We start from the raw sequence: 22,003 nt of genomic DNA on the forward strand, positions 1-22,003 counted from the left end.
GCAGTGGGACAGAAGATTGAGCTGGGCAGAATCAGAATCTGAATCAGGTTTAAAATCACTTAAAATGATATACGTCAGATATTTGTTGTTTTGTGGCAGAGTACAGTGCAATTCAAAAGAATTACTATAAATTACAATAAGAAATATACAAAAAAAATTAGATAAGTAATACAAAAAGAGAGTAAAAATAGTGAGGTAATGTTCATGGGTCTGTTCATGGTCTGCTTAGAAATCTAGTGGAGGAGGGGAAGCAGCTGTTCCTAAAACCTTGAGTGTGTACCTTCAGGCCCCTGTTCCTCCCCTCTGATGGTAGTGATAAGAAGAGAGCATGTTCTGGGCAATGAGGTGACGGTATGCAGTTCTCAAGCTTGAAGAACTGTGTGACCCTGTGGTGCCTTGGGACACATTGATTTTCCTCTCTGTAGCTCTATAAAAGGCAGGGCTGCACAACCCAATTTCTCAGCAGCTCCCTCTTCAAAAATGCTCTAGAAGTGTGATTTGCTCATTCTTAATAAGTACTTGATGCACCCATTCCCGTCAACATTTAAATGCAGATAACACCTGTTATTTCATCCTCTTTCATTTGAACAACAGGATGCTGCATCCTTTGAAAAGAGGCAAGCATGTACTTGCACTGCATGATTTCAATGAACCCGTCGACAGGCTGGGGATAGGCATCTCGTTTCTTTGTCACCTAATGTCAGTCAACATTGCTGGTTCACTTATTGATGTATATGGATGAGATTAACGGAAGCTTCTCACTGAGTCATCCCTTTCCCAACCATTTCACCTCATCCGTCAGACAACTTTTTAAAATAATTTTCATGCAAATAAATCTTCCCCTGAACCTTGCAGGATGGTAATCCTCTTTGATGTGATCAGGCTGATCCACTCCATGCTAATTCACTCAGATCTAACTACTCTCAAGAATTTGGAACAGTTTCCATGTTTGGGATAGCTTCCTGTCTGGTGTTATTGTTTTGGAACTGTTTTACAATTTTTTGTGTTATGATCCAAACTGATGTCATTGCTTGCCAGCAGTACCAAAGGTAAAAATGCATTCACATTTCTGGAGAATAGAATAGAATCCGTTACCAGCAAACACGCCTAGAAGCTTGGCATTACACCTGTACACGCATGTACTTGTACATATGACAATAAACTCAAAGTTAACTTATGACTTCACAAAGTTAGTTTAAATTCCATCCCACCTTCCCCATGAACAATGCACATGGAATCCACCTCTTCCAAAGTTCCAGGAAGAACTGCTACTTATTCCTATAATCTCCGATTACGAGTGTCATTCCAGATAATTGATGTAAGAGGGGCACTCGTCAGTCAAGCTTCCACTGAAGATTTATAAGAGCTTGTAAACTCAGAATTTAATTCCACTCCTTTATGGGAAGTCCAAGAAAACTCCCACATCTGAAGGAAGGTAACACAATTACAGCTCAATGATTATAAATAGTCACGACGTTAAAGTGGGTTGGAAGGAAGATTATTTTGATCCATTACTGTAAAGTGCATGTGGGCCTAAGTATTGATCCATAAGCACAATTTGCTCATTCATTATCAATACCTAATTGTATGATTAATGGGGACGTGAGCAGAATTTATTCTGCTCCCTCAATTGAGAGGCAGCATTCATTGAGCAATCCACCTTTGACACCCAATCAATAGATTAGCCTTGGTCTGCAGAATGTCACCTGACTAAAAACAATGTTGACTCAGGAAGATGAGAAAATGAATGGACAGAATAAAAAATGAATCAAAGTGTTTGCGTGTGAAGAGCAGAAACTTCTGATCAACAATCCTCAAAACTGGGTGCGTTTAGGATAAGGAATGGTTGAAATTAGTTGCGCCTGAGTAATTGTAGTTGTATCCCTTTGTGCTACAGATATCCAACCTTTACCTGTATGATAGTGTCCTGTTATTGGCTGGAGCCTTCCACAGAAAACTAGAGGACCGGAAATGGCACAGCATGGCAAGTCTGAACTGCATGAGGAAGTCCACCAAGTCCTGGAATGGAGGAAGATCCATGCTGGACACTATTCGAAATGTAAGAGAAGCTGAATATATGTGAGAGTGTTGGAAAAGCATAGCAAGTAGAAGGAAACTAGCGATTGTGAATTCCTGATTATTAATAATAATAATAATAATAATAATGAACTTTGGAACATGATCAGGTTATGCATTGCCCCGATGGTAATGTCTACAACTGGTATCATCCCAAAGGCGCTACACAATAGCATCAAACAATTAGGCCTACACAGTAATATCTGTGTAAATCTTCAGAAAGCACCACTAGAATAGTCCGAAAGTTCCTATCAATTGAGAAATGAAAGCACAAAATACTCTGCAGATGCTGGGGTCAAAGCGACACTCACAACACGCTGGAGGAACTCAGCAGGTCGGGCAGCATCCGTGGAAATGAACAGTCAACGTTTCGGGCTGGAACCCTTCATCCTGATGAAGGGTTCCGGCCCAAAACGTTGACTGTTCGTTTCCACAGATGCTGCCCGACCTGCTGAATTGAGAAATGAGTGTGCTTGGCTATACCTGCACCTCAGGTTTTACCAGCTTGAGCTGAGAAAAAAATAATCTCTAAGTCCTCTATGGTTCTGTCTAGCTTTAAACCTGCTCTCTAATTTACTGAACCGGATGAAAATTGGGTATCAAAACAGTAAAATGAAATCAGGATCAGGTTTATTACCACTGGCATATGTCATGAAATTTGTTAACTTAGCAGCAGCAGTTCAATGCAATACATAATATAGAAGAAAAATAACAATAACAACAATAATAAATAAATAAATAAACCAATTGTAGTGTACGTATATTGAATAGATTAAAAATCATGCCAAAAAACCCCAGAAATAATATATATTAAAAAAGTGAGGTAATGTTCACAGGAAATGGCCTATACCTTAATAGACCTTCTATACATGAATGATTTGAAATTATATGCTCCTTCATCAGTTAAGCTAAAGCAATTAATTCAAATAGTAGAGCTATTTTTGAAAGATATAAATATGAACTTTGGACTGGATAAATGCAGAACATTAAACATAAAGAAAGGTGCAATAGAGCTAATAGAATACAAAGCAGAGCAGCAGTGTACAATACAACCGATGGATGAATGTGAAACACGTAAGTATTCGGGATATCAACAAGGAAACAAAACAGACCATAGTACAATAAAGGAAAAACTTTTGACAGAATTTACTGCAAGGCTTAAGAAAACCTGCCAAACTGAGCTCAATAGTAAAAATATAACAAAGGCAATAAACACTTTCGCTATACCTATATTAGTGCATTCTTTTGACATAATATCTTGGTCCGAAACCGATCTGGAAAATTTACAAAGAGAAATAACTGAAATGATAAATTACTACCTAAGACAGAATGGGGAGGAGGAATAATGGACATTAAAAATCTATGCAACAGCCAGATAAAACTTCTAAGGATATAATTTCATCACTGAAAACAGCAATCAGCACTCCATGCAAGCATATGCTATTCTGATAAGAAGTATACACCACTAAACTTAAATGAGAGCACAACCCAGAAAAATGACAAACTTATCACTATTGAAGAAAAAGTTAGCCAATAGAAGAACATTACCCTCCATGGAAGACATCCCCACGATCTGAGCAGAATAGATGTCAACAAGGAAGCGTCAAATGCCTGGCTCACAGTTGGACACCACTTCCCAGAAACAGAGGGGTTTCTTGTGGCAAAACAGGACCAAGTGCTTAACACAAAAATTATCATAAATACATAATAAAAAAAAACAACAAATGCAGACAATGCCAAGAGAAACCAGAAACAATCCAACACATTACAAGATCCTGAAGCAGTTTAACACAATCTGATTACTTACACAGGCACAATCAAGTGGTAAACATCATTCATTAAAATCTTGCTTTAAATACAAACTCATAAAAGAAATCGCACCTCACTATAAATGCAAGCCAGATCCAGTGTTAGAATCAGAATGCCGCAGATTACATTATGACCAATCCATTGTTACAGATAGGACAATCCATAATTACTGTCTGGATGTAATAATACAGGATAAACAAGCAAGAACAACTTATTTAATAGATATAGCCAGTACAAATACACAAAATTTACAGAGATCAATAAGTGAGTAACATCTGAATTGAAGACACCTGAGGAAATTGTAAGACTTTGGAACATGAACAGGGTATAAATTGTCCCAATAGTAATATGTACAACTGGTATCATCCCAAAGTCACTACACAACAGCCTTAAACAATTAGGCCTGCACAGCAAAATTTATGTAAATCTTCAGAAAGCCACAATACTAAACACCATTAGAAAAGTCCAAAAGTTCCTAGCAATTGAGAAATGAGCATGCTTGGCTATGCCCGTACCTCAGGTTTTGCCAGCTTCAGCTGTGAAAAAATAAAATAATAATAACTTTATTCACATAGCACGTTTCATACATTAAGATGCAGACTCAAAGTGTTTTACATAGATTGTGATGATGAATCAATAAAAATGTGAGACAAAACTAAAAATCATAAGTAAAGACAAACATTATATAAAATAAAATGTAATTGAATAGACCAAATTATATAAATGTAATCGACATCAAAAGTCATTAAGTAATCCTATAAGTAGGCCAAATTTTAAAAAGTACGTTTTAAATTTTAATGAATAGTTCAATTTTGTGAATTATCAGAGTCCCACTCCTTCAATTTCCTTTCTCTTTATTAATCACCAGAAAATGGATGAATGACGCACTAAGCTCTTTCCATCCGTGATCCTCTACTCATTCTATTTATACCCACTTCACTTTCATTTGTCCCCCACCCCCTGTGCATCAGAATCTTCCTCTGTTTGAACTCCTGCTCTGACCTTCCCTGGGGTATTAAATACAATGAAGAGGTAGAGCATCCAGCCAAATCCCAACGTTACTCTGTGCCGCTTGTTAATGATAAAAAGCAGTTTGCTTTTTGTGCTCAGAAAACTTGTTATGGAGGAAATAAAATCATAGAATCTCATCATTATTTGGAGAACTAGACTGCTGAAAGCACTTCGGACAGAGAATGGATCTTTCACTTATTGTTAGTTCTGTGATAATCTGGTTAAAGTCTCAATAATAATATGAGTCACTCTGCTGTGAAGGAGACTTGTCAGTTCTGAAATTAGTTGATGTTTTTCCAATGCACCTGGAGGATACCTATGCGCATATGGGAAGGACATACAAACCTCCTTACAGCAGACACTGGAATTGAACTCTAAACGCCGACACCCTGGGCTGTAATAGCAATGTGCTAACCACTACACTACCAGGGCACCTTGAACAGGTTTCTTATCAAGGGGAAATAGCTATTCTTCTGCCTCATGTTCCTTGTTTTTATCAAATCAAGTTTAACAGAGAGAATTTCATGCTTCTTCATAGAATGAGAAGGCTTTTTTTTCCCAGAGGTCAAGTGCAAGAGGCGGCCAAATGGTCCATTAAAATGCCAACTCCTGGAAGAAGCTCTTTCTTGTCTTGTTTTGTGTTATCTCTTGTTTTCATGTCCTTATTTTGGGGTCTATGAAATAAAGTCATTTTACAATCTCCTTTCCCACTTTCTTTTAATTACAATACTTCAACTAATGCTCTTCTGCTTCATTACTGAATTTATATATACATGAACTTAATTGAGTCATGGACCCTCACAGCAGAGCCACAGAGGAAGATACAGACATTGGAAATGAGATGCTATCGCAACATCTTGGGCATCTCACACTTGGACCACATCACAAACGAGCAGGTCCGCGAGACCATCCAGCACCACATTGGCCCCCATGAAGACCTTCTCACAACGGTGAAGAAAAGAAAGCTGAGGTTGTACAGCCACGTAACAAGATCCAGTGGCATTGCAAAGACAATTCTACAAGGAACTGTGGAGGGGAAAAGACAGAGGAAAAGATGGGCGGACAACATTAAAGAATGGACAGGGAAAACATTTGTGGTGACCCAGGCTCTGGCACACAACCGCGACAGATGGAACAAACTGGTGCAAAGCTTGTCATGACGGCGCCCGGATAACTCCACCAGGAGTTAAGGGTGCAAGGCAAGGCAAGGCAGACTTAATTGGAGAGTAATCAATATCCTGGCTAGGATGGTCACTAATCTTATTCAGGAGGGCTTAAATTAGTTTGGCAGCAGGGTGGGAACCATAGCACAAAATCAGGAAGTGGAGGTGTTGAGGGGAAAGTAGATAGTATGACCAGTAAGAACAGGCAGGAGTAAGGTAATAGCTACAATGGGATGGACAGGTTGAAGTGTTTTAATACCAGGAGTATTGTGGTTAAGGGTCATGAATGTAGAGGATCCATTGGTAGGTGAAATTATGATATTGTGGCCCTAACAGAGACTTGACTGAGAGAGGGACAGAAATGGATGCCTAATTTTCCCAAGTTTTAATGTTTTAGAAGAGATGGAGAAAGCAGTAAAGGTATGGTGGGGTGCAGGAGGGGTTAATGTGGAGTTGCACCATTAATCTGCACTCAAGGGAGACACAGTGGAGAACTCATCTAACTGGTTCTCAAAAATATGAAAGATGCAGTCACCCTAATGGGACTATATGACAGACCTCTTCCTCCCTCTCTCCCCCCCCCCCACCCCAGATAACCACTGGGACAGTGGGTGATCAAACTTCAAGAGACAGTACTCTGTTAACAGTGTTGATGTGCAGGGGGATCTAAGAGTCCAAACCCATAGCTCCTTGAAAGCGGTTATACAGGCTGATAGCTTGATAAAGAAGGCATATGGCATGCTTGTCTGTATTAATTGAGGAACTGAGTTCAAGAGTTGGGAAATTAGGTTGTGGCTTTATAAAACTCTAGTTAGGCCACATCTGGAGCATTACATTAAGTTCTGGTTGCCCCATTATAGGAAATATGTTGAGATGTTAGAGGAGGTTCAGAAGAGGTTTAACATGCTACCTGCATTGGGGAGTATTAGCTGTAAAGAGAGTGTGGACAAACTTGGAATGTTTTCTCTAGTGCATGGGATGTCTGATAGAAGGTTATAAGATTATGAAAGGCATGGGTAGAGCAGACAGCTAATATCTATCTCACAGGGTTGAAATGTCAAACTTCAAATGGCATGCGCTTAATGTGAGAGGAGGTAAGTTCAGGGAGATGTTCAGGGCAAGTTTACTAACGGTGGGTGGTGGTTGCCTGGAAAGTACTGACTGGAATTATGATGGCGACAAATACAACAGAGGTATCCGAGAGCCTCTTAGATAGGCACATGAATTTGCGGGAAATGGAAGGATACAGCCACTGTGTAGGCAAAAGGTATTAGTTGAGTTGGGCATTTGATTACTAATTTAATTAGCTTGGCTACATTGAGAGCCAAAGGGCCTGTTCCATTCTGTACTGCTCTTACTCTTACTCTTCTAAAGAACGATTATGATTAGTTTCTAAGGTATAAATGTGATCAGCCTATTGGATTCTTTGACAAGTTGCAAGCTTCCTAATGTTCTAATGAGAATCTAAAATGGTCCAATAGTGGAATTCTTTGCTGACCTTTTTCCAACATTTGTGAATCCTACAAATGAATCCTACATTTATGTGCTTATAAAGCAATAGTTCGTTAATTTTGATCTGCTCCACCAAGATACGAATCTAAATTATACACTAATAAAACAAGGCCATGAAGGGATAGGAGGGGAGTAAGACAAAGGAACATCTCAGACTGCTTCCCAGAGGAAAATTAGATTAGTGAGCTCCAATGTCCAAGATCCTGATGTTCAAGGTTACGGTGACAAACAGAGAGATTTTTCACCTCTTGTAATGTGTGTGCTTAGTTAGTTACCCTCTTTCAGAAATACAACAACTTTTGGAAGACAAATCAGACTGTAAGTGACAGATTTTATGTGTAATCACAGATGGTTGGATAGCAGGCCATGTAGGCACGTTGGTGCATTTATTTCCAACGTGTCCTCATAATTATGCAATTACCAACCCATGCCAATTACTGCTTCAGCCACGAATGAATCAGAATTTATTGTTTGCTTGTGAAAGCTAGCTTGCAGAAATTTCAATATTTTAGTGCACCTCTCATTTTGTGACATAAATACTAACCACATCCCAGAGTCCCATCCACAAGTAGCAATGTCATCATCTCATTCAGTTTTGAACACAGAATCCTGATGCACAAAAACATTTTCAATTTATTCTCATTATACAGGATATTGTAGGGTAATGTGAGGGATGGAAATATATACATAATTCAGAATCAGAATCAGGTTTATTATCACCAGCATGTGACGTGAAATTTGTTAACCTAGCAGCAGCAGTTCAATGCAATACATAATCTAGCAGAGAAATAATAATAATAAATAAAATTAAAATAATAATAAATAAACAAGTAAATCAATTATGTATATTGAATAAATGTTAAAAAATGTGGAAAATCAGAAATACTGTATATTTTAAAAAAGTGAGGTAGTATCCAAAGATTCAATGTCCATTTAGGAATCGGATGGCGGAGGGGAAGAAGCTGTTACTGAATCACTGCGTGTGTGTCTTCAGGCTTCTGTACCTCCTGTCTGATTGTAACAGTGAGAAAAGTGCATGCCCTGGGTGCTAGACGTCCTTATTAAAGGATGCGGCCTTTCTGAGACACTGCTCCCTGAAGATATCCTGGGTACTTTGTAGGCTAGTGCCCAAGATGGAGCTGACTAGATTTACAACCCTCTGCAGCTTCTTTCGGTCCTGTGCAGTAGCCCCTCCATACCAGACAGTGATGCAGCCTGTCAGAATGCTTTCCATGGTACAAGTATAGAAGTTTTTGAGTGTATTTGTGTCACATGCCAAATCTCTTCAAACTCCTAATAAAGTATAGCCACTGTCTTGCCTACTTTATAACTACATCAATATGTTGGGACCAGGTTAGATCCTAAGAGATCTTGACACCGAGGAACTTGAAGCTGCTCACTCTCTCCACTTCTGATCCCTCTATGAGGATTGGTATGTGCTCCTTCGTCTTATCCTTCCTGAAGTCCAGCATCAGCTCTTTCGTCTTACTGACGTTGAGTGCCAGGTGTTGCTGTGGCACCACTCCACTAGTTGGCATATCTCACTCCTGTACGCCCTCTCGTCATCACCTGAGATTCGACCAACAATTGTTGCATCATCAGCAAATTTATAGATGGTGTTTGAGCTATGCCTAGCCACACAGTCATGTGTATATAGAGAGTAGAGCAGTGGGCTAAGCACACACCCCTGAGGCATGCCAGTGTTGATCGTCAGCGAGGAGGATATGCTATCACCAATCCGCACAGATTGTGGCCTTCCAGTTAGGAAGTCGACAGTCCAATTGCAGAGGGAGGTACAGAGGCCCAGGTTCTGCAATTTCTCAATCAGGATTGTGGGAATGATGGTATTAAATGCTGAGCTATAGTCCATGAACAGCATCCTGACATGGGTGTTTGTGTTGTCCAGGTGGTCTAAAGCTGTCTGGTGAGCTACTGAGATTGAGTCTGCTGTTGACTGATTGTGGCGATAGGCAAATTGCAATGGGTCCAGGTCCTTGCTGAGGCAGGAGTCCATTCTAGTCATGATCAACCTCTCAAAGCATTTCATCACTGTCGATGTGAGTGCTACTGGGTGATAGTCATTAAGGCAGCCCATATTATTCTTCTTAGGCACTGGTATAATTGTTGCCTTTTTGAAGCAAGTGGGAATGTCTGACCGTAGCAGTGAGAGGTTGAAAATATCCTTGAGTGTTCACACTAGTTGGTTGGCACAGGTTTTCAGAGCTATACCAGGTACTCCATCGGGACATTCCATCTTTTGAGGGTTCACTCACTTTAAAGACAGCCTAACATCGGCCTCTGAGACAGAGATCACAGGGTCATCAGGTGCAGCAGGGATCTTCACAGCTGTAGTTGTGTTCTCCCTTTCAAAGCGTGCAAGAAGGCGTTGAGTTCATCTGGTAGTGAAGCATCGCTGCCATTCATGCTGTTGGGTTTCGCTTTGTAGCAAGTAATGTCTTGCAGTCCTTGCCAGAGTTGCCATGCATCCAATGTCACCTCCAACCTCAATCAAAATTGTCTCTTCATCTTTGAAATAGCCCTCCGCAATTCATACCTGGTTTTCTGGTACAGGCCTGGGTTGCCAGACTTGAATGCCACCAATCTAGCCTTCAGCAGACGACGTACCTCCTGGTTCATCCATGGATTTTGGTTTGAGAATGTATAGCATGTCTTTGTGGGCACACACTCATCCACACAGGTTTTCGACAATAGGTGCCGGAGTAAGCCATTCGGTCCTTCAAGCCAGCACCACCATTCACTGTGATCATGGCTGATCATCCACAATCAGTACCCCATTTTAGTGAAGTCGGTAACAACTGCAGCATACTCATCTAGGAAGTAAAGTATTGCAGACCCTGTCTGGGTCCCTGAGTTGGGGTTCACTTTAAGAGATTGGTCTGACATGATGATGTAACAATGTGAAGTTTTTTTTGTTACACTTTTTGTTCTGTACTTGTTTGACAGTAAAGGAATTGTTAGTTTCTCTTGAATCTAAAACGCCTCTGCCATGTCATTTACTAAAACCTAAAATATAATATTAAAATGAATACCTATGTTCACTGTAACAATGATTACAGGAGTACAGGAGTGAGGTATGCCAACTAGTGGAATGGTGCCACAGCAACAACCTGGCACTCAATGTCAGTAAGACGAAAGAGCTGATACTGGACTTCAGGAAGGATAAGACAAAGGAACATATACCAATCCTCATAGAGGGATCAGAAGTGGAGAGAGTGAGCAGCTTCAAGTTCCTTGGTGTCAAGAACTCTCAGAATCTAACCTGGTCCCAACATATTGATGTAGTTATAAAGTAGGCAAGACAGCGGCTATACTTTATTATTAGTTTGAAGAGATTTGGCATGTGAACAAATACACTCAAAAACTCCTATAATTGTACCGTGGAGAGCATTCTGACAGGCTGTATCACTATCTGGTATGGAAGGGCTACTGCACAGGACTGAAAGAAGCTGCAGAAGGTTGTAAATCTAGTCAGCTTCATCTTGGGCACTAGCTCAAAGTACCCAGGGCATCTTTAAGGAGCGGTATCTCAGAAAGGCAGCGTCCATTATTAAGGACCTCCAGCACCCAGGGCATGCCCTTTTCTCATTGTTACCATCAGGTAAGAGATACAGAAGCCTGAAGGCAGACACTCAGCGAATCAGGAACAGCTTCTTCCCCTCTGCTATCTGATTCCTAAATGGACATTGAAGCTTTTGACACTACCTCATTTTTTTTAAAATATACAGTAATTCTGTTTTTGCACGATTTTTAAAATCTATTCAATATACACAATTGATTTACTTGTTTATTTATTTTTTTCTCTCTCTGCTAGATTATGTATTGCATTGAACTGCTGCTGCTAAGTTAACAAATTTCACGTCAGATGCCAATGATAATAAATCTGATTCTGAATCTGAGATGTACTTAATCTGTGATTAATATAGTTCAGTGATAGTATATCTCTGAATTTTCAAAATTGCAAGCAGCTTGATTTCAAGAGAAATTTTGAGGAACAACAGTGTTTGGTTCTCTGAAAATGTTTTGATTCCCTTACAAGAACATTATTCCAGTGTAACCAATGCGCCTCTCAAAATACATAGAAAACAAGTCACATAAACAAGAACAAAACAAAAGACTGATGATAGAGACAGAAAAAATCCTCGAAATACTCAGTAAGTCAGTCAGCATCTATGAAAAGGGAAAAACAGAATTAATGTTTCAGGCCAATGAACTTGCATTTGATCTGGATCATTTAAGATTTGCTATGATGGGAGTGAAAGAGAGCTGGTAAAATGCACGTATTATTTTATAGGCCATTTTTCATGAACACTGTATGTCCTGATGCAATTTACAACCAATAAAGTATAGCCATTATTATAATCCTCGTGAACGTATGCACATCAGGACCCCAGCAATACATAGATAAATTACCAGATAATCTATTTCAGTGTTATAGGTTAAGAGAAAAAATGCTGGCTAAGATGTATTATATTGTTCAGAAAGATGACTTACTGGAACTGATTTCACTCATTACAGTTCATATAATAGCAACTGAGTGGATCTATCTGAATTCTTTTTAATCAGTTAAAAAATCAAACTGACACCTAAACTAAGAGCTTAGTGTGCAGAAAAGGGATTTTTGACTAGTATATGCTAGCTCTTTAATAGAACAATCCTGTACTAATCTCATCCCACTTCTCTCTCCATGGATGCAAATTGATGGGTTTGATTCAATCAATTGGATTATATGTTGTAATGTTGGAAAATTATTTTGTTGAGATTCTGCATGCAAGGACTTATTATAAAATAATTTTGATTGAGTGCAGTTATAAGATTCAGAGCAGCCTGTTAAAGTTGTCATTTTCATCACCCTCTCCAGGCTCAGAATTATTCAAGAACAATAAATTGTATAAAGCATTGATGATCAGTGCATCAAATGAGGGTCTTTTGGGTAGAGTGGCAGCTATATGAAGTTGGCGATATTCCATCATAAATATGATGTCCTGATGCAGGGTCCTGACCCAAAATGTTGACCATCCCTCTGCCTACACTGATGCTGCCTGACCCACTAAGTACCACAGCAATTTGTGTTTTTTATTTACTGCTGATCATAGCATCTATCATCTCCTGTGTCTTGACCTATTGTGTCTTCTGCTTCCCTTTAGGGCCAAATTACGGGTCTAACTGGAACCATGGCTTTTGCAGATGGAGTATCTAACACCAATATTAATTTTGAGATCCTTGGCACCAGTTACAGTGAAACATTTGGAAAAGATGTTCGAAGGGTAAGTACATATTTCTGTTTCTCATTTTCTGTTTGCACAACATGGTTTGGAATGGTGCATGAGCAAATAAAGTATAAACTTCACAAACTGGATTCTAGTCTGATAGGTGTCAACCAATGCTATTTCTTCTGCTTAGAAAATGTTGTCCCTCTCTGCTGGTTTTAATGAGTCATGTTATTTTCAAGATCTGCTTGTAATAATCTTCCCTAATACTTGTTAAGATTTGAGTTTTTTTTTGCATGTTACCATCTGGAAGCTCTGTTGCACCACTCATCTGTGGAATAAACGCTATTCTAAGTGAAACAATTTACTGACCCACAGAACATGTGGAGAAAATGATTGATTGACAGTGAAACTGCTGAAGAAGTTGCAACCTGAGAGATTAAAGGAAGATAGCACAAACTTGTAATGGTGCAGCATCTTTATGTCCCGCTGGTGTACTCAAGCTGCTTCATTATCTCTGTAGCATAGTCAGTTGTGTTATACAGACATACAGCAGGCAACCTGAATATAGCAAACTCCCTGAAAATGCTGTGAAATAAATAAGCAATGAGTCTTTTTGAATGAAGAATAATCATGTCAAGAACACCAGCCTGGTAATTTAATATAAATTTTCTGACTGTTTGTAGACTCATGTTCACCTTCTGTTATGGTGTGTTGGCCCCTGAACATTTTAACCCTTAATCAGTTTCTCTGCAAAGCCAAAATTCTAGATTGGGGGTTGTTAACCTGGGATACAAGGGGTCCATGGCTAGGTTCCAGGGGGTCCATGAACTTGGATGGGAAAAAAATTACATCTTTATTTTCACTAATATCTAACTGAAATTTAGCATTTCCTTCAATTATGAATGTAGACACAAGCCACAGTAGTAGTAGCAGTATCTGTGACTTTGTCACCAATAAAATCACAAAGAAGCATATATATTATTATATCATAAATTTGTTTTGTTTAACATGTTAATAACTGCATTTCAATATAATTTGTTTATTTTGTAATCCTAAGTATTTTATTTTCTATACTTAAATACATTATTCTGAGAAGGGGTCCATAGGCTTTACTGGACTGCCAAAGAGGTCTGTGGCTAAAGAAAGGTTAAGAACCCCAGTTCTAGATACTACCTGACAGTTTTCATTACTTTAGTTGAAGCTGAGTGTGGCACATCTTAGTCAGACTTTAGGGGGCAGAATTATGGACAGATAGGGAGCATTTTTTATGTTAGGTGTTGTATAAGCACATTTTGAGAAACTGGAAGGCCCTCTGAGGTCTCATCATAATAACTGGGATTAAGAAGTAATTTTGTCAGGTTCAAAGTCATAGGCTTGAGCTGATCCTGTAGAAAAGTGAGGTCGCGCTGGCTTTAGCTGACAGCATATCCATCACTGAAAACATTACTGATCAAATGCAACCAGTTATGCAGCGCGACTCTTTTCTTGAATTTGTCAGCCCTAGCGATGCAATAATTACAGATGAGACCATTCACTTCACGTTCACCTGCTGACTCAAGATCTTCTTGCCTAACATCAAGTGATTTCATAAGTGACAAAAGGTTGGTCTCTAAGATTTGATTTATTCCACTCACTGACCTCTCTTGTAAAAACGTTCCTATCAGTCATAAGTGATTCTTTCTCCAGTGTGACGTTGTGACGCTTTGCTCAACTGTTTCACCTGAAACTACTCTGAACTTTTACCTTTTCCAAACCACGCACTCACCTGAGACTCAGTCCCTGTTGTTTATTCCAAGGTTGAACAGCCCGACTTCCTCCAGTTTATCTTTTATCCACAACTTTATCCTCTGCTGTTGGTCATCAGGAACTGGGCGTGTCTCACTGTTTTCCGAGCCTAACACTATGTGTAATCAAACCCCAGGCTTAACATAGCACCCTCCCATGATCTGGCAATGCACTTCAGGAATGCAGTATATTTGCTTCATAAACTGCTGCTTCACAGAAACTACAAAGTCTATTTTACATATGTTGTGAAATGTGTTGTTATGTGGCAGCAGTACAATGCAATTCATAAAATACCCTATAAATTATATATTATTATAAGAAAAATACATATACACTGTATGTATATATAATTATAATTTATAGTAAATGCACACACCACCTTTGTAATGCATAGTTATTTGAATTACTGTCGCCTTTCTGTAAGCTTGAACCAATCCGGCCATTCTCCTCTGACCTCTCAAATCAACAAGGACCTTTTCACAAACAGAACTGCTGCTCATTGGATGTTTTTTGTTTTTATATATATATATATTTTCTCACCCCTTGTGGGTGGTGTGTATGTGTATTTTTCCCTCAATCTCGGGTCCTCCACCAGAGAGGCCTAGGAGTTGAGGGTTCGGAGCAGTATCCTTGCTGTTCCTAGTGGTGTGTTCTCCTGGACCGAGATCTCAAGTGTTCTTCCCGGGATTTGTTGGAGCCACTCTCCCAGTCCAGGTGTCACAGCTCCAAGTGCTCCTATCACCACTGGGATTACTCTGGCTTTAACCTTCCACATCCTTTCTATCTGCTCTTTCAAGCCCAGGTATTTCTCCACCTTCTCATATTCTTTCTTCCTAATGTTACTGTCATTCAGGATTGTCATATCAACTACTATTACTTTCTTCTGTTCCTTGTCCAGAAAACATTGTCAACAGAGGATTGATATATATATATAAAATCGTTTGGCATCACTTTTTGCAATAAACGTTACTTTAGATTTTTCCTTTTGCAACTCTAAAGCACTGTAGTGCACAGGGAGATACAAAGGTCCATTTAGGCAGTGTGCAGTCACTCTTTTACATTCATTTTGTTGGTTCTTTAATTCCCCTTACTCTATTGATCTCACAACTGCTTGCAAATGCTTGCTCTATGTATTGAAGAGTAGCAGCTGTGATGTTCATCCTTTGAGCTTCTATTACTGTTTCTCTGCACTTCCCATCATGTCCACCCAAAACAACAGCTTCCTGCTCAACGGATACTTTCTGAGCTATTTATAAATCCCATTTCACACTTAGTTTAGGAAGCAGTGTTAGGTATGGAGTGTGCAAACGGTCTCATAAAGTCACAGTGTCCAAGTCATCAGACAATATTAATTGTTTGGAAATGGTAACACGTTGGTTATGTCATCCTCTGATTCCAAACTGCTTGTGATTATCTTCTCTCAGAGATTAACACTCACTTAATCGCAGGCTTCTTCTTTGGATAATTGCACAGTTTGACCCAGTATTGTGCGTAACATTAAGCTGAAAAACAAACAATACAGCAAGAAAGATTCTGATAAATGGCTACTGAACTGGAATATACTTTTTTTCCCTCTACTGATGCTGCCTAATGTCTTTTTTTTTTAATCATTATATCAGATTTCCGGGATTTGCAGTATTTTGCATTTGGATTAAGTCTGCCTCTGTTTCTTTACTATTTAATTATAGCATCAACTTCATTCCAAATTGCAAAATCTCTCAGCAGTCTTTGGCTCTGTAAAATTGGTGCAATCATTAAGAGATTTTTCACTTGAAGGCCTTTCAGTCTTTCTTGGTCTCCCCTTCACTGGTTTCATGTTGGAGCACATCAGTACATGTGCTTATGTCTATGTTCCATATGTCTGCAGCTCTTCCCATTCACTTCTATCAGCAAGGAAAAAGCCTTCATACTACAGGTGTGTCCTAGATTCAGACTCACACAGAACAGTGAGATAGTTAAAATTTCAAAGAGGTTTCAACTGCCCAAGTGAATAGTTCAATATGAAATTACTGACTGATTTATCTCAAGACTTCTATGACATAGCCTCAAGATTCGAGGGAATCAATTAAGAATAGTGATGAGGGGAAATTCCTTTTCCCAGGGAGTAGTGAATCAGTGCAATTCTCTGCCCAGGAAAGCAGAAGAGGCTACGTCACTAAATATACTTAAGAAACAGTAATATAGATTTTGCATAGCTGGGGAATATGGAGAAAAGACAGGAAGGTGGAGGAGACTCCACGGTCAAATTAGCCATGATCTTATTGAATGGTGAAGCAGGATTCACGAGCCAAATGGCCTGCACTTGCTCCTGATATGTTCACGTGTTAATGTAATAAAATTTATTGTAAGCTAATAAACAGTAGCAGCTCTGGGTTTGATCTTTTGAATACCCCTTGACTTTGTAGGGATGATTGCTGTTCTGAGAATCACCCATGTTGCTGGAGAAATCAAAACTAGTTTTAAGAGCATTTGGTGTTTATCGGTTAGATTCTTAATTGCTGGTGTTAGCATTTTGCTTTAATAGCCCTTTGCTGTTAATTATAGTCCTGGTCTGGAGGGCTCTGAGGTGCAAAGTGTACAAATGGCAAATAGATACAGACTAAGCAAAATAATTAATGGGACATTATTGATGGGTCGTTAAAGTGTGGTGAAGAATTGCTTTTATTACTGATAGTAGAAAGAATCATCAAAACATCATATATTGAATGGTGTTACTCCTGAATGTAATTGTCAGTACACCCACTGCTCTCTGTTGCTCTCTCTGTGGTCTATAGTCAATGTCACATTAAAATAAACATATTTGAAGGGAAGTCATCTAACTGAGCCTGCTTCTGTCACTAATGACGAGCAATTTGTTAAAGTCAGAGATCTTTTTAAAAAGTATTGTGCACAAAATAACTGGTAGACCAATAAGAATGGACAATCATAGGATTTTGAGTGTTGTCATTCATTTCAAAAGATGCCACATGAAATACATCATTAAACACATTTAAAAGGCAATTATTTAAAATTACCTAGCAATTATGTGTTGTAAAGCTGTTTTAACCTTTAAATTGGCAATTCTGGGAGGAAGACAAATGAAATGAAAATAATTTAGTTCTCAAATATTTCCAACATTAAACTGTAAATAAAATTACGTCTGGAACTTCTTCCTGCAGTAAGCACAGGCTTCCGAGGAGGGAGGTCTAGCTGTATGTCATTGAATAAAATGGGTGCTCAAAATCTCAATTAGATACCATGCCAAAGCCCTTGGAGCTGCAATATGTGCCTTTAGAGTAAAAAAATAGTGGTCGCAAAGGTTAATATGGCAAAAGTCAGTAATAATATAGTTTGTGGGGCTTACTTAGCACCTAGCTTTAACCAATAATCATACAATTTACTTTGTTATGGCACCTTGAATTTTATTATAGCATCAAAATTAATTTTCAGAGTTTAAAATCAACACATGATATTCAGACTTACGCTTACAGTATGAACAGAGGCTTAAAGGGTTCATATGATGTTCCTCTTTTTAATGTCAGAATTAATCTATCTATGTTTAAGTGCTATAATGCCTTTTCTAGATTGCAGAAAGAAAAGATCATGTAAGTGCATTAAATATTTCTCCATTAAAGTCTGCTGCTTTGACTGTTGGCTGGATATTTGACCCTATCTTTTCAAATCCACCTTCTAACATTGTTCATTCAGCACTGCCTGCAAGGCAGCTTTTGCTTCTTTATCCACTATTAGAAGCTGTACCTCACAAACCAGTGTGGGTTAAAGCATCTGTGCTCTCTGCTGTCAGCCTTGCATTTCATTGAGAAGGACTCTACTTGAAGTGAAAGTAGCAACGCTTCAGGAAGGATATCAAGATATTGTGCAGTGTGCATGTGGCAAAATCTGCAAGAACGATCGCGGCTTGAAGATCCACCAAGCGAGGATGAAGTGTTTGGCGGGAGCAGGAGCAGCACAATGCGCAGGTGTCCAACCTGGTGAGACAAAGGAGGGGCCAGGCCCGGAGTCACCCCATAGTGCCTGGAACCTCCAAGTGTTGCAAACTAATCCCTCGAACATGAAGTCTAACAGGACGCGGATCAAATGGCCTGCAGCTAACATGACTTCACTGTGGAAGCAGTTTGATGACAATGTTAACCAAATTCTGGAGGCAACGGCGAAGGGAGGGGTTGATAGGAAGCTGCAAGCCATGACAACAATTATTGTTAGTCTCGCAGCTGAACGGTTTGGAGAAGAGGAGAAGAAAGGCTCCAAAACATCTTACTCGAAGAACCAAAGAGCATTGAGGATCCACAACATCAGGCAGGAGATGAAAGCGCTGAAGTCCCAATACAAGGAGGCAGGAGAAGAGGAGCGCATTGGCTTGGCCCAGCTGATGTGCACACTACGAAAGAAGATCAGGGTCCTCCGCCGGGCAGAGTGGCATCGGAGGCGTCGTCGTGAAAGGGCTCGAAAACGTGCTGCCTTTATCGCCAACCCCTTCAAGTTCACCAAGGCGTTGCTGGGGGAGAAGCGCAGTGGGAAACTGGCCTGTTCGCAGGAAGACATAGACCAACATCTGAAGAAGATATATAATGATCCTGAAAGAGAGCAGGAGTTGGGAGAGTGCAACATCCAAATAGACCCACCTGAACCGGATGTGCAGTTCAACATGTCAGAGCTGCAACTAAAGGAAGTCAGAGAGGTCGTCTGCAAAGCAAGGGCAAGTTCGGCTCCAGGACCAAGCAACACCTCGTACAAAGTGTATAAGACTGCCCCAAACTCCTGCTGCGTCTGTGGAAGATCCTGATAATCTTCTGGAGAAGAGGGAAGATCCCAGAACAGTGGAGAGTGGCTGAAGGGGTGTGGATCCCGAAGGAGGAAAATGCCACCTAGATAGATCAGTTTCGCATCATCTCCCTGCTGTGTGTCGAGGCGAAGATCTTCTTCAGTGCAATTTCCAACCGGTTGTGCACCTACTTAGCAAAGAACACCTATATTGATACATCAGTCCAGAAGGGTGGCATTTCAGGGATGCCGGGCTGTCTGGAGCACATCGGTGTGGTGACACAGCTCATCAGGGAGGCCAGAGAGAACAAGGGCAACCTGTCAGTGTTGTGGCTCGACCTGGCAAATGCATATGGCTCCATTCCGCACAAGCTGGTGCAGCTCACACTGACCAAATATCACCTCCCCAGCAGAATCAGAGGCCTTATCGCTGATTATTACAGCAACTTCAGGATGAGGGTCTCTTCAGGAGCAATTACATCAACCTGGCACAAGGTGGAGGTCGGCATCATCACAGGGTGCACTATCTCAGTGACTCTGTTCTCCCTAGCCATGAACATGCTCACTAAGTCTGCTGAACCAGAGTCCAGAGGGCCCAGAATGAATTCCGCTCAACAGCAACCACCTATCAGGGCATTCATGGATGACCTCACTGTCACCACAGAATCAGTCCCAGACCGCTGGAGGATTCTGCAAGGGCTCGAAAAGCTGGTGGAGTGGGCCCGGATGCGTTTCAAACCTGCCAAACCAAGATCGATGGTGCTGAGGAAAGGGAAGGTGGAGTACAAGTTCCTGTTCAGCATCGCAGGCACAGCCATCCCAACCATCACAGAAAAGCCAGTCAAGAGCTTAGGCAAAGTTTTTGACAGCTCTTTAAGGGACACAACATCCATTCAGGCAACCTGCACCGAGTTGGATGGCTGGCTGAAATCTGTGGACAAGTCTGGCCTACCTGGGAAGTTTAAAGCCTGGGTGTATCAGCACGGCATTCTTCCCAGAATCCTGTGGCCCCTCCTCGTCTATGCAGTTCCGATCTTGACAGTCGAGCCCTTAGAGGGGAGGGTTAGCAACTACCTCAGGAGATGGCTGGGGCTGCCAAAGAGCCTGAGCAGCATCGCACTCTATGGACACCACAACAAACTGCAACTGCCCTTCAAATCCTTGGAGGAAGAATTCAAGGTAACAAGAGCCAGAGAAGTGCTACAGTATAGGGACTCAAGTGACCCGAAGGTGGCTAGAGCAGGGATCCAAGTAAGTACTGGCAGGAAGTGGAGAGCAGAGGAAGCTGTTCAGGAGGCAGAGGTGAGGCTGCGTCACAGGAGGCTGGTAGGAGTGGTCACACAAGGCCGAGCTGGGCTAGGATCCTTTCCAACTCCCCAAATGGACACCAGAGGGAAGGAAAGGCGTCGTCTAGTTCAGGAGGAGATGAGAGCCTGCAAGGCAGTGGAAATGAAGCAACAGGGAGCTTGGACAAGGTGGAAGAATGCAGTTGAGAGGAAAGTGACCTGGGCTGATCTTTGGAAAGCCGAACCACACCGCATCCAATTTCTCATCCAGGCAGTGTACGATGTGCTTCCAAGCCCATCAAACTTGCACACATGGGGCAAGGCAGATTCATCTGCGTGCCCACTGTACTCCAAGCGAGGAACCCTGGAGCACTTCCTCAGTGGCTGTGCAAGGGCACTTGGTGAGGGACGGTACAGGTGGAGGCATGATCAGGTCCTGAAGACCATCGCTGAAGCCGTCAGCGCAGGAGTTGAGTGGGCGAAGCAGTCCTGACCCTCCAAGCAGACCATTGCCTTTGTCAGAGCTGGGGAGCAGCCAATACCTGCCAAAAGAACATCTGCAGGCATTCTGACCTCTGCAAGGGACTGGTAGCTGTTGGTGGACCTCGAAGGGCTGCTGAAGTTCCCCAACTATATCGCAGCCACCACCTTGCGACCAGACATTGTCCTAGTGTCTGAGTCTACTAAGCAAGTGGTGCTGCTGGAGCTGACAGTCCCATGGGAAGATAGCTTGGAAGAGGCCTTTGAAAGGAAGCTCTCCAAGTATGCAGGACTGGTCAGCAACTGTCAGCAGGCTGGATGGAGAGCGAGGTGTCTCCCAGTGGAGGTTGGTTGTGGGGGATTCATAGCCCGTTCTTTAGTTAGAGCCTTCAGCATTTTGGGCATCGAGGGAAAGAGGAAGAGGAGAGCCATCCACAGTACCACTGATGTGGCAGAGAGGGCCTCAAGATGGCTGTGGCTCAAAAGAGGAGAGCCATGGAGTCATAAGAAGCTAGCCATCTGGACACAAGCTGGGGTCTGATCAGCCCCGGCTGGGTCACCTGGAGGAGGTTGTATGATGTTGAAAGACCCGAAACATCCGATGATTCCAGGAACATCACTGAAGATGTGTCCAGAAGCATCAATAGATGTATGTACACAGTAGAGCAGATTGGCCCCAGGGATGATGGACCATTGTGGAGAGAGTGTAGAAGCTGGGTTTGGTCTCCTTGCAGCAGAGAAAATTAAGGCAAGATAAACTCATAGAGTTATACAGTACTGTGCAAATGTCTTAGGCACCTAAGACTTTTGTACTGTATTTGTCAATGTGGAGCGGAGAGCAAATTTGAAAAACTGGTGGCAGCAGAAGATTGTTGGGAATGGCGAGGGT

At 41.1% G+C, this 22,003-nt stretch overlaps 1 protein-coding gene across 1 annotated transcript in view; it reads left to right on the forward strand.

The window, feature by feature from the left end:
• Window positions 1-22,003, forward strand: part of LOC140211882 (glutamate receptor ionotropic, delta-1-like) — a 993,352-nt gene that overhangs the window by 838,114 nt on the left and 133,235 nt on the right. The window contains exons 7-8 of the mRNA XM_072282070.1: window positions 1,898-2,059; window positions 12,737-12,856. Coding sequence (XP_072138171.1) covers window positions 1,898-2,059; window positions 12,737-12,856 — 282 coding nt within the window. The remainder of the gene's footprint in view (window positions 1-1,897; window positions 2,060-12,736; window positions 12,857-22,003) is intronic.

This window comes from Mobula birostris, chromosome 18 (genome assembly GCF_030028105.1).
Source record: "Mobula birostris isolate sMobBir1 chromosome 18, sMobBir1.hap1, whole genome shotgun sequence".
Lineage (NCBI taxonomy): Eukaryota > Metazoa > Chordata > Chondrichthyes > Myliobatiformes > Myliobatidae > Mobula > Mobula birostris.